General features: G+C 35.8%; 1 protein-coding gene and 1 long non-coding RNA gene across 3 annotated transcripts in view; one reads left to right on the forward strand and one right to left on the reverse strand.

Moving 5' to 3' along the window:
• The window catches only part of SYN2 (synapsin II), a 177,907-nt gene that overhangs the window by 152,132 nt on the left and 12,668 nt on the right, over positions 1-13,107 (forward strand). For both annotated transcript variants that reach the window (XM_048046137.2, XM_067003360.1), the window contains exon 10: positions 2,317-2,466. In XM_048046137.2, coding sequence (XP_047902094.1) covers positions 2,317-2,466 — 150 coding nt within the window. The remainder of the gene's footprint in view (positions 1-2,316; positions 2,467-13,107) is intronic.
• Positions 1-13,107, reverse strand: part of LOC106040070 (uncharacterized) — an 84,671-nt gene that overhangs the window by 29,346 nt on the left and 42,218 nt on the right. The gene's annotated exons all lie outside the window — the stretch shown is intronic.

The following is a 13,107-nucleotide window of genomic DNA, read 5'->3' on the forward strand; positions in this document are numbered from 1 at the left end:
TGCTTCTTCATACATTCATTCAATTCTTAGGAAACATTTGCTCTGGATCTCAATTATTATTTCTTTGTTTACAGTAGGTTTATTTTAAATTCTCTTTGCTGTGAGGAAGCTTAGAGGAGACGTCTAAATCTGAAAATCCCAGAAATGTGTTGCCAACATATTGCTTGCTAGTGTGCAATGTTAGTGTCTCTTACAAATGGACAAACAGAAGAATAATGCAAATGCTTTTGGAGTTCAGGCTAATCTCATTATTAGAAAGAGGTAGTCTTTTTCAGTCTCAGTGAGAATTTCTTTAGAACTTATTTTGAAAATCCTCAAGCTTAGATAACATTCTTTACAGTGCAGCTTATTCTCAACTACAGTGCAAGAAATAGAATAAGAAAAAGAATAGAAAAAGTCCAGCGTTAGAATGAACCTACACATTCTTTTAAATCTGAATGCCAATTCAGATACCCAGTATGAGTGACTAATTCCTAGATGCATTTGAATACATAAAGAAGGAAGGTAGAACTTGCTCTTGTCTATAAAGGAGATAGTTAGTGTGAAGTGTAGGCTGATGGACTGAGAAGAGTTTTGTTGTCCCTAATATATCCCTTCCACCCCATGCAAAGCAGATGCACTAGCTTTATGCTCTTCAGTCTGATTGTTGTGTCACCCCTACAGATAACGTTCTTCCACTTTAAATATTTTCACAATCCGGTCTTATCATAAAATTTCTATATCTTCCCTTCAACTACACAAGCTGAATAACTACCAAACAAACAAACAAACAAAAAGCTCCATGCAACAACCTACAGCAGAGCGCCTACCTGAAAAGATGGGAATCAGCAACTCCAGCCAAAATAGCCCTGCCTCCCTTCAGCAGAGCCCTCTTTCCTTTTTAGTCCTTTTGCTAGAGGTTGGATGAGAATGAGGGAAGTTTAAGATGTTTCTCTGACCCTAAGCACCTGCAATTGCCTGTGGCAGAAAAAATCCTCCAGCACTCTTTTGACTCTGTTGATCCTTTTCAATCTTCCATTTACCTGCAGTAGAGAAGGAACCACAGAAGCCAAAGATACACAGGAAAGTGCACTTCTGGAAGCTCTAAAGCACCCCCATAAAATTCACTGATTTTTCTGCATTGAAACCCATGAGGATTCTTTCCTTCTTCATCCACCATCTCTCTTACCAGCACAGGTTACTATTGCATTTACTGCAAGATTTGCCTACACTAGCGATACATCTTGTCCAAGATTTTTCTGGTGGACAGCTTTTCACAGACTGAAAATTAGATGGCACCAACTGAGTTTGTACAATCCAACTGGATCAGACATAACGACGTCTATAGAGTATATTACTGCTAACGTAGTCTAACTGCTTTGTGCCTCACAGCCTTTTATTAGTTACTAATACTATAGCATGTATCGTAGGCCTGAATCACTTGTGATCCATAGCTATTGGAAACACCAGAATGCAGGGCTGCAGGTGACATGCTGTCACCTTTTTCTGAATAGCCTTGACACAAACTGAAAAAAGGATTGCAGCTTCTCAAAAGAGAATTAAATCCTTTGTTATTGTTGAAATAAGAATGGGCAGTGCCGTTGTGATTACTAGTTGGGGTCATTACCTTATCCTTATATTTTCTCTTTCAGGGAAAACATACATATGCCAAAATTAGGTACACTGTGGAAATCACAAATAATTCTGTAGAAATAAGAAATCCTCAGAACCCACTGAAGTTAACTGAATTCAATATCAGCTTTATCCATCCAAATAGCATAATGAAATAATTGCTGAAATATATTAACCAGTCACATGTAGAATGGAAATAAACACTTTTTTATTTGTCTGTCTGACATTCTGCTTTCATTATGTTTGTTTGTTTGTTTGTTTGTTTGGCTTTTCAAATAGCTAAGAAGCTTTATTTGAAGTTTGAAGTTTTATTTGGCATTTCCATGTTCTAATTCAGCTGATGATCATGGTGTGAGCCACAAAAACACCTACAAGAAAAAAAAAATCTTCAGAAATGTAGCTTAGACAGCAGTGCAGAAAAGTACTTTCAGTACAGAAAAGTTTTCAGCAGTCAACAGTATAGTCTAAAAAAAGCCTTTTGCTGTGGAAAGAGATGACATTTTAAAACTGCTGTTCTCTTGCTCTGCTAACCCATAGCCTCCACTTGGGCTTATTTATTTATTTATTTATTTATTTATTTCCTGATATCTTGTACCATGTCTACAGATCTTATTTGCCTTTGTTGTTTTTTTTTTTAAATAAAAGACCTGGCAGTCTACACAGATGTGAAATAAGTTTACGCTGATGTATTGTTTTATTTTACAGGTAATGGACTGTGCAATGCCTCTGATTGGTGAGCATCAGACTGAAGATAGGCAACATATAACTGAACTAGTCGTAAGCAAAATGAACCAAATGTTGTCCAAAACTCCTATACCATCTCCTCAGAGACCCACTGCCACTCAGCAGCCTCAGGTAGGAAACCTTTGTTTATAAAATAGCATCTTATTCTATAATTTTACACTCAAAATTTGCCTCTAATAATTTGGCTGGACAACTACACAGACACACCCTCAACTACAAGGATTCAAGAGCTTATCAACATATTTAATAGGTTTGTCATATTTAAATGAGATTATCTCTAGACATAATTCTGTAGTGCAGGTAATATTTTGTTTTGTTGATATGGTTCTACTAGTAAACTGATAACTCTGGTTTCAGGGAACTACCAGGTTTTGTATTGTTTCCTTTCAGCTACAGCTGTATAAAATATCATGGAGGTTTAAATATCATGACAGATCATGACATCCCTGAGGATGTCAGTAAGAATGCTAAAACAATATATGCATTTGTGAGAAGTGACTACTTCATGACTATATGATCATCTTTTGCTACCAGTTGTATTTCAGACTTTGGAAATCATCTTTGTGTTTCAATTTCCATGCTTACAAAATACAAAATCTCTTTTATTGATCCTTCAGGTAACTTATGAGGCTGTTGTTTATTTGTACAAGGCTCTAAGAGTGTAAAAGGGGTATATAAATGCTAACCAGCTTGTTATATCGGTTCATAGGCCTAGACAGCAGGTCTGGTCAAGAGCAGCATTATTAGCTACAATTCTCATGTACTTCTTTTAACATACTGAAGGAATAAACCATGACAGTACATTCTGACAATAAACTATTAAGGACTGTACTGCTACTCTATACCAGTGCAGCTCCACGGTGATCAGTGAAACAGCAGAGTAAGCCAAAAAGTAATACAGGAATTACCAAGCCTAAATCAAGAATCTATTTTTATTCCTAGTAGGCTCCACACCAGGTAAACAATTTGAAAACAATTTTGTGGCATACCTCAGACAGACTAGTTCTTGAGGTAGAATGACTAATATGTTCTTCAAATATATCATCATGTTTTAAGTTATAAAAATACATCATCCCACATAAAAAAGTGCTGTGGTTTCTATTTTTATTACAGCCACTCAAAACTAAGCACAAAATTGTTTCAACCACAGAACCACATACAATGGAGAAGTTTCCATTCAACATGACTCAAGTCTATTGTAAAGAGCACTGAAAAAGAGGGACATGGAGGAGAAAAAATAAGTCACTTAATGCCAAAATACCATTTCTTTTAGGATGAGTAATTTAGCCATATACTAAAATGAAGCAAAGTGTCAAATCCAGAGATGCCTGGAGCATACCACTCAACATAAAACAAAATTTGTAACATTAATAGACAGATTCCCAGAGATTTAGTGTTTGAGATTTCACATTCTGGAGAGAAAAAAAAATAACCTAAGGTCTGGATAGGCATGCTTCCCTGGATTTCCAAGAAGACAAGGATGGAGAAATGTTTGTACTTATTGGTATCTTCTAAAGAAACTGGTTATCTGTTGTATGTAAATAGAGTTTTTATGTATTTCTAAAGAATACTGCCTATGTAAGACAAGGTCCAGAATGAAAATAGGACAAGCAACATTTTTAGAAAGTTTCTAAATTCCTCAGTCGTTGCTGTCACTTATCATGTCCATGAAAAGTTCGTTTGTTGTTTTTTTTTTGTTCTTCCCTCTTAGGCCAAAAATCTTTGAATGAATCAAAAGATAATATTTGCTGACTAGCTGCTGAATTTCTGTTATATTTCTGCTTACTTACTTTAGGTTACTGAAAAATTCAGCCTTTGCTAATGGCAACAGGATGTTATTCAATGTTAATCTTATTTTCCTTATCCTACCCTTTAATTATGTGTTGCAGTTAATCAAAATCAGAAATATCTCTTCAGAATATTTGCAATATTTGTTGATCAGACTCTGGTTCCTTAAAAATTGCCTTGTCATATTATCCACCAGCTCAGGACAGACAAAAGTGACAAGAAGCTCTACAGAAGATGCCATTTGAAAATACCCATTAATTTTCCCAGATTTAAGGGATGATTATGAATGATCTATAGTATTTAAAACAGATATCTCCTCACACGACACTCATTTTTAACTAGTTTGTTTTCCTAAGAATAAAATTAGTCTGTTAAAACAAGCTGTCCCTTGCATCTTTGAACAGTTTTCTTCTTTTCTAATCTGAGACATTATTTTCTATTCTTGAAAAATACAGCCTGTTCATTGGCAGGGGTAGGGGGAGATACTGCATATTTCTGCAGGTCATATAAAATGGAAAGCCAGTAATTTATCCCAAATAAAGTATATGCATATGTATGTGTGGTCTTAGAGACCAAAGTAATACAAATATCAGAGTTAAATGAACAGTTTGCAGCCAGTGGTACAGCTATAGATGAGCTGCATTTTGAATTCCCTTATTATCTGCATGGCATTTTTTAAAATTATTTATAATGTATCCGCTACTGTGGCATTGAGGGCATCCTGCATAAAAGAATGCTTCAATTTATAAATGCCCACAATGGTCACTACTGTTCCAGTTAACTAGTAATCCATCAGAAAACAAATCAATGATTAGGAAAACAAGTCTTTGTTTAGAGCTATGCAGCCAAATCTTGATGGAAATGATTGGCCTTGTAATATGTTCTGAAGGCCAACAAAGTTCCCTCTGTCAGAGTGCCAGAAGGAGCAAATTCCAAAGGTAAGGCCCTCAGATAACTGTGTTGCTTATGTTGAAATCTCACTGGCATAGATCCTGCGATTCTTAATCTGAAATATCAGTTATATAGACATTCAAAATATATATTTTGTATATTACTTATTTACCCATTTGTTTATTTATAAACACTTGGGCAGGCTCTATAACAAGTTACACTAGTACATTGAAAGGCAGAGAATTAATCTGGGAGTGAGAAAAGCTTTAATTTGCTGTTCTTTCTGTTGCACCTCACCCCCCTGATTCTGGCTGCTGCCAGCAAACGGTGTGTCACACTTTTGAGGTCCCAGGCTACTGCATAACTTTGACAGCATGATCGAACCATACTGGGATAGAAAGTATTACAAAAAGAAAGTAATTACAGGATTCAAAGCTTACCAGTTTTGCTCTTATCAGTTACTTTGGGAGTCTTCCCACTAAAAAGAAAAGCAAGAATCCCTGGGCAGTTATGTCTGTCTGATATAATTGTATATAGTCAAAAAACTCTTTGAAAAATTAACTTATTTCTATTTATTTTAAAAACATAGAAGCTTGTTTTACTGACAACCATGATGAAAATATATAGTAGAACTCTAGCTAGGAATATGACATTTATGGATGTTTTTCCATGAGACAGACCAAAATCCAGGTGCTCTCCTTGTGGGAAATAAATGAAATATAAATATCTTCCTTTTGTAGCCTCTTTTAACGCTTTTGACAAGTCGGCTGAGGAGCCTTTGTCAAATCTTCCTTAAAAAAACAACCAGTACATTAAACTACCCAGTGAAGTGTTCTAGGTAGTGGAATCACTTACCTGTCTCCATCTGTTGGTAGGAAAGATCACCGATTAAAATTCTGCCTGAATTTGCAAAACTACAGGTGGTTGTTCAGTAGAGGGTGTTTCAAACTTGTTTCTGTGGCAGCATTTGTATACAAAACAATAATAGTAAAACATATTCAAAGCTGCATATCAAGTCATGATACTGGTTGTGATGGAGTAAATTCTGTGTAGAATATTACATTATGTAAGAATATTACCATAAAATGCAAATGACTACTGTAATGTTAGCAGTTGAAGCTAAGGAAAATCATATTAGAAAGTGTTTTCTCAATACAGCTCAGCTGAGACCATGTTGCATTATCCACAAAAGATCAAGGAATTTTGTATCCTTAATGGAAGGAAGAAATGCATGCACCAGAGGCACCAAATCCATAACCACACAACATGACAAAGAGCATAGCGTTACCAACTATATCCTGGGTCTGGTCCATTTAAAAGAAAGGAGTAGCACACCAGTTACAGAGCAATAAATAATGCAGAAGCAAAGAGGATGGTACTTTAATAGTTTTGAGACTAGAACAGCAGAACCTGGCATACTTCATTTCTTAAATGTTCTCTTCTGCAAATCTGGAAGGCAGCATTAATCTGCTTGTTAGGTGAAGTAAACTTCTCTGCTAAAGTCCAGGCATGGGCCTCATTTCTAAATGACGTTCTGCTTTATAGTCTCATAGTGGATCTAATTTCTGGAAGAGGAACAGGGCCATGACTTGTAGGTTTGCTACAGCTTTATGCTATCCTTCAGCTGCCTAATACTAAACCTACTCACATTAGCCAGGCTGTATTCATACCACTGACTAGCACCACCACCAAGAATTTTCCTTCTGCCACAGTCCCTTGGCACTTATTTGGAGGCACATATTTTTCTTGTCTGTTTTTGGAAGGAAAGACTGCCTAACAAATAAATGGTAAGAGATCACACTACATCTTTTTCTATGAAAGAAGGTAAACATAGAGTTTGAGTATTAGTATTTGAGAATCCTACTGCAAAACAAATCACTTCCTGGTGTGATTAAATCCATACTAACAGACAGGAGATGTAATTTATGAATAGCTTGTATTAAGGAGGTTGCTGCATTTTCTGATGACCCCTAAAACCGTATGTACTATATTTCTTTCTCTTAGGAGGACTTTTAAATAGGGGATAAATGGCAGTTCTGGCATCATATAACCATAAAACAGATGGACGCAGATTTGTGAAGTAGCATCTTATGGAAACCCAGACCCTTAATATACCCAAGAGATTAGCCTGATTTTCTCTCTGCACAGGGCAAGGCAGCACAGAGACCCCAGAAAAAGTCTGGGCAAGATTCTACTGTATGCCTCTTTAATTGTTTACTTTTCCAAATTCTTAATCCTATTACTCTGTATAAACAAAGCAATATGTATAAACAGTCAATAAACAAGTAGTATATCTATGTAGCTGTTAATTGAGCATCTTCTGTAGTCTGCATTAGCATTCAATAAGTATATTCTGTTGTTAAGCTCAGAAAGTTTGTATGCTCTTTGACAGACACTAGTGACTACAAACAAAATCTTACTAATTCTTTACTTCTTGCTATGTGCATCTAGAAGCCCTTTTAAATCACAGACCCTAGTAAGCACATTACTTTTTATGTTAAAATGTTTGTCGACTTACCATTGTGACTTAAAGAAAAATTAGTCAGGCAGCAGCAAGTTGGCTATATTGCCAGAAAATTTAAGACATTGTCATCAAGACTTACCAGAGACAATAAAAAATATTGCTGGTGCATATATACACCATAGAACACTAAAAACTATATTTCAATGGTTATATAAGTCAAAAGCCGTTCTTAAAACTGGCATGTTAAACTGATTTTTACAAGTTATTTTTGAAATTGGATGTTTACTCCAGAGCTAGCAGTCTGTTTTACAGCAGTGAGTTTTGGTTCTTTGAATCCCAGCGACACCTTGTGGCCCCTTCTCTTTCTAATAACTGATTTTTAGAGCTGTGTCTTATTTAGTACTACAACTTATTTAGAGCTGTGTCTTATTTAGTACTACAACTTAGTGCATGGTATTACAGAAAGTATATCACCTTAAACAACAAATTGGATATATATTTTGCTAATATAAAATGCTCCCTTTTCATCCATTTCTCATAACTCTATTATAAAGTATTTACACCATTTTATTTCATTATTTTTAGTATGGAATATATTTTAATGTGCTTATTTAATCTATACATATATAGAAGTGTATTATATATAAGTACACACAATACTTAGTCATGTATATTTGGAACAAGTTTATTTTAATCAAAGATTTTTTAAACCTTTTAGTTATTTTATCTTTTTGAAAATACACGAAAAACAGTTGTTACCATTTTAGATCCTAAATATATGGAATTAAGAAAAGCAGAAGAAAACAGAAATATAATGGAGCTTGAGCTCACCCCTTCCTGGTAAAAGGCACAGTGGAGGTACACTTCACTCCAGTTAAATTTACACCAGTCAAGTTTAATTATCACAAGTATATAATGGTAGCGTATATTTTACTACACCAAGGATATTTTGTGCATCTTTCAATTTGACATCTATTTGAGGCAGATCCTACGTTCTTCATAGAAGTGATAGAGATCACAACAGAGGTGGAGATTCAGACTTAACTGCTGGATTGAGGATGTTTTTAAGAGTCCTGGATGAGGTATTTAAAGCAGCCACTATTTCATTACACAAAGATTGATTTATTTTAAGCATTTGAACTTGATATTCATGTAGTGTAATATTAAAAACAAAGTTCATGCAGGAAAATAAATCCTAAGATTTTTAATATTGACAACAGTTAAAAAGTAGTGGAGCACAACATACAGATGTTGAGAAGAGATTTTTACTAAAAAATTGGTTCTAAAATTTAAGATAACCTATTTTAAAATGGCTATTAGGATCCCGTACCAGTAGGTGGAGCAATTACTAAGGAGGTAAGTATATTTTGCTCAGTTCTTTTGCTTATTTAGTCTTGCCTCTGAAGAGCAGGAACAGGTAAATAGCTCGCTGGATATTTGCTAGTGATGTCTACATAAATGTTTTTGGTGGTTAGCTGGGAATGTATCAATTAAATGAAAATAATTAAAACAAAACACTAGTAAGCGCTTAACTTTCCTAGTTTGTTTTGAAATAGTGTGCCACAACTAAACAAGTGTGCCTTTACAATGCCCTTTTTCAAAGGCTCTGGTAACATTTAGATAATAAGAGAAAACATACTAAGGGGCATATATTAAAGATTTAGGATTTAGGATCTGCTAACATCAACAGAAATTTGTACAAATAAAATTGAAGTTTTCAATATGTTGCCTGATTTTTTTTTCCTTTTTTTATTCTGACTACTCTATATTGAATTTTTATTGCCAGCAGAGTACCTGGAAGAATACATGACTCCTGCAGATAAGCTGAACAAAGCTTGATAACAGAAAGAGTTGCTCACAAAAATACTCATTAGAAGAGAAAAAAAAAAGAAAAAGTCCCACTGGCAACCTGACAGAATCAAGCATCAGGTCCAGGATGATCAGGATAACTTAAATTGTCTGTAGGGTATAAGGCAGTAGCCTTAGTGCTAATCATTTTTATAGTAGGGAAGACAACAAAATGATAGCTAAAACTGAAAAACATAACAAGGATTACAAGTTAATACTTTTTCCAGCTTATTTTAATAATAGTAACAATACTGTTAAAAAAAAAAACCTCTCTTTTTGTCTTCACTATGCAACGAAATGCTTTTGTTAACTTTTTGATCATCTTCTGCCTGATGATTTTCTGATCATCTACCAATCTACCAATTGTGTTGGCAGAAGCAGACACTCTCTCTGAGAATTCTGAAACTCGATGGTGTCTACCCTCAAGGATAATTTAAACATTTAATTCTTAAGTAATCATGAGCCTACCACTACAGAGTAGTGTATATGTTCTTAATAGACTTCTGTGAGGAACAGCTTTCTTTTCCCACAGACATTTTTTGGAGACTTCAAAAACAAATATCCTCATTCCATTATAGAGCAAAATGTAGTCTTTTCAAAATAAGAACAAGGAAAACATTGATCCGGTCACTATGGAACAGGCAACAGCTGCCACATAAATACAGACAGTGTAAGTTAATCTCTCATTGTTTGGTCTTAGTGCTATAATTACTATCATATAAAATCCTTTTGATTTTTTATTTTATCATATTGTTCATCTATTTTTACTATCTGATTTTGTTTATCTAACCTGGACGAAATAGAAATACACTTTTTGGGGAGGAGGTTTTCCTTGGTCTCTTTTCTTTTCCCCACTGTGGTGGGTGTTTGTCTTTTACTTTTTTGTTATCATTCTCTGTCTCCATTTGACTTTTTTAATTTGGTTTCTCTGATCTTTAAATCATAACGTGTTAAGCAAAGCCATTTGGTTTTACTTTGTGTTTAACTTGCAAGGATTCTGTCCATCTCCCCAGCAGTCATCACCACAGTTTATTTGAATAAGGACCATGTGCTAAGTAAGCACTGTGATTTTTAAACAAGGATAAGCACAAAGACAAATCATGGAAAATCCAAAACAGAGCAGCTCATTTTCAAATATTCTTGACTTGTCCATAAGAAAACACAAGCATCCTCCTTTTCCCCCCACCACTTCAGGCACTAATCTAGTGTCTGATCAGTGCTCCATCTGGATAGTTGCCAGTAGAGCAGGTTTGTCCTCAGCTGCCCATAGATCATTCCCCAGTGTCTCCCTGCTCCTAGGAGAGACTCAGGAACATTTTCAGAGTTCAGACCAACCACTACCGATGCTTCATCCTTGTGGCTGTGTACTTGTGCTGTACCAGGAGAAGCAAGAAAAGAAGCACATGCAACCGCTGACAGACAAGTCTTATGTTCTGTTCAGGTTCTGAACTTTGCTTTTATTTCGGGTAGAGCTCAAGTTTTTAACTCTGTGACTACTTCTTTCCCAAGCCACTTCCTGCTCCACTGTTCTGTAACACTGCTACAATCATATTAAAATATACCGTGGGTTATAACACTGGACCTGAGTTAGCTCCATCTTTTCTCAGACTCCGTTTCGAAGCACAAACTTTAGTTCTGAATGGATCCAGCAATGATGGATCTTTGGAGCTCCAGATGAAGTTCTGCAGATCTTAATCTCTTCCTGTTCATGCAAGGATCACTTGTCACAAAAATAAAAAATCTGGTTTTGGTTTTGGTTTTGTTTAAAGACTGGAGGAGCAGATACAGCATAGCATCAAACAAGGTCAAAGTTTCTGGGTCCCAGGGTCAAAACCTTCCTTACAATTTCAAACAACATAGCATTCTGACACTATCAAGCCCCGAGCAGTACCTATGTATCCAGAGGTGTCTGTGTACACTGAGAAGGGAAGTTAAACTTTCCTGTAACTGGACAGTCTTCTAGATATGTTGTACCTTTTTCATTTGCCTGGCCACCTATCTCACAGCTCTCTTTCTCTGGTACAAATGTGCACACATGCATTTCAGTCTCAGCTGCTTTAGCACACAGGGGGAGCTCTCTCCTATCACATAGCCCACATTCCTACCTTGTCTGTGGGGAGCAATTTTTCTACTGGGAAGAACTGCCTGAAAGCTGCTGTGCAACTTAATACTTTCAGTGTTCCCTTTTCAAAAACAGAAGTTGAAATCTGGCTTCATTAAGCAAGAGTTGCAATAATATCAGATTGCATCCTTGTCCATTAGAAATACTGACTGCTTCTAGGAGGGGACCATTTAGCTTCTACAAATGCTGCTACATCTTCAGAAACTCTTTTTTCCTGATAAATTGACATCCTAATTTTTCTCTAGAAACATTATCTTTTTTGGTAGTTGGTAGGATTTTATTCTTTATTTTTTTCCCAGCAAAACAATAGAAAATAAGACTGGCATGGACAATGAGAGGTTACCTGTTTCAGTGTCTCAAGGAAAATACTGGAGGCAGAAAATACTGCCCTTTAACAGCAGTGAGTTCATAATATGATACTCATTCTTAAGACTGTGTAAAAATATTCAAGAAGAAAACTCTTCTGTAGAAATTAATTAGTTATCTAACAATAGAAAGCACTTAGTATAAAAAATATGTTAGAATAATTTTTTATGCTTACAAAAAACTTTTTCAGTGCATATTGTAAATATTAATCCAAGTAAAATTAAGCTGTATAGCTTGTTTTCTCCTCTTAGCAGTCACTTCCCTTTCCATTCAGAGGAAGATTTTACAGGTTTTGTAAAGGTAGTTTGGAAAGCTGGTTGAGCAACAACAAAAGCTGGTCTACATTTTTCCATTCTTTATCACAACTTCAACATGAAGAAATTCTAGACTGGCATGAGTTTTGCTGAGTATCTTTTCCATATAGAGTTCCTTAGTGGAGAAGGGCAACACTGGACACTGATATTCCAAAAAAATGTACAAAGCAGGAGCCAACTCTCCTATAGGTGGTCACTTTGTACTAGACAATGTGAAAGTGGCTTCTTTTTAAGGTGAGCCTTAAGGCATCTCTCCATCATCACTGTAAGTAGGCCTGTTTCACTGCCCATCTCAGTCCACAGGGAATAAACAGCAAAAACTTTGTAGTCCTGTTCAGCACCACTAGCAACACAAGGAAGCATTTATAAGTCACCTATGCCAGATTCACCCTGTACAGTATGAGGTCTGTACCAGCAACTGGTGAGAATCCCTGCCGTGCTCACTGCACACTGAAGGTATGAAACAGTGAACAGTTAGGCACTAAGGAGTTTCTTATTTTTGGATTCTCCATATCATAATGTCGCTTCAACATCTCATTGCTTTGCTTAGAAACACGCTATGTGCTTATTTCCAGCCCAGTTTTATTGGTTCACATTATGCTTTAGTCTAGCTTGTTTCCACTTCTTTACCGCTACAACATATTTGCAAAAAGCAACCGTACTGCCTTCAAGCCTCTATTTTGCTAAACTAAGCAAGACACAATTTTTCAAATGTTGTAGGTACGGACTCTTCCTTTATCTGGTAAGTTTATATTCATCCCCTTGAACAGGGGTGATGTTCCTCTCTTGTGAGGACAGAGTGTCTAGTTCTCTGTCACTTTTCAAGCATTCATTTACTATTGACACCCTGCTTAAATGACCTAAATTACCTCTCTGCTTTGCAGTAACGCTTCTTCTTAGTACTCCTGCTTTGTTTTACTTTTATTCTTGTTTCCTCTATGAGATCAAACTCAGCGTAC

This window comes from Anser cygnoides, chromosome 10, assembly GCF_040182565.1.
Source record: "Anser cygnoides isolate HZ-2024a breed goose chromosome 10, Taihu_goose_T2T_genome, whole genome shotgun sequence".
Taxonomy (NCBI): Eukaryota; Metazoa; Chordata; class Aves; order Anseriformes; family Anatidae; genus Anser; species Anser cygnoides.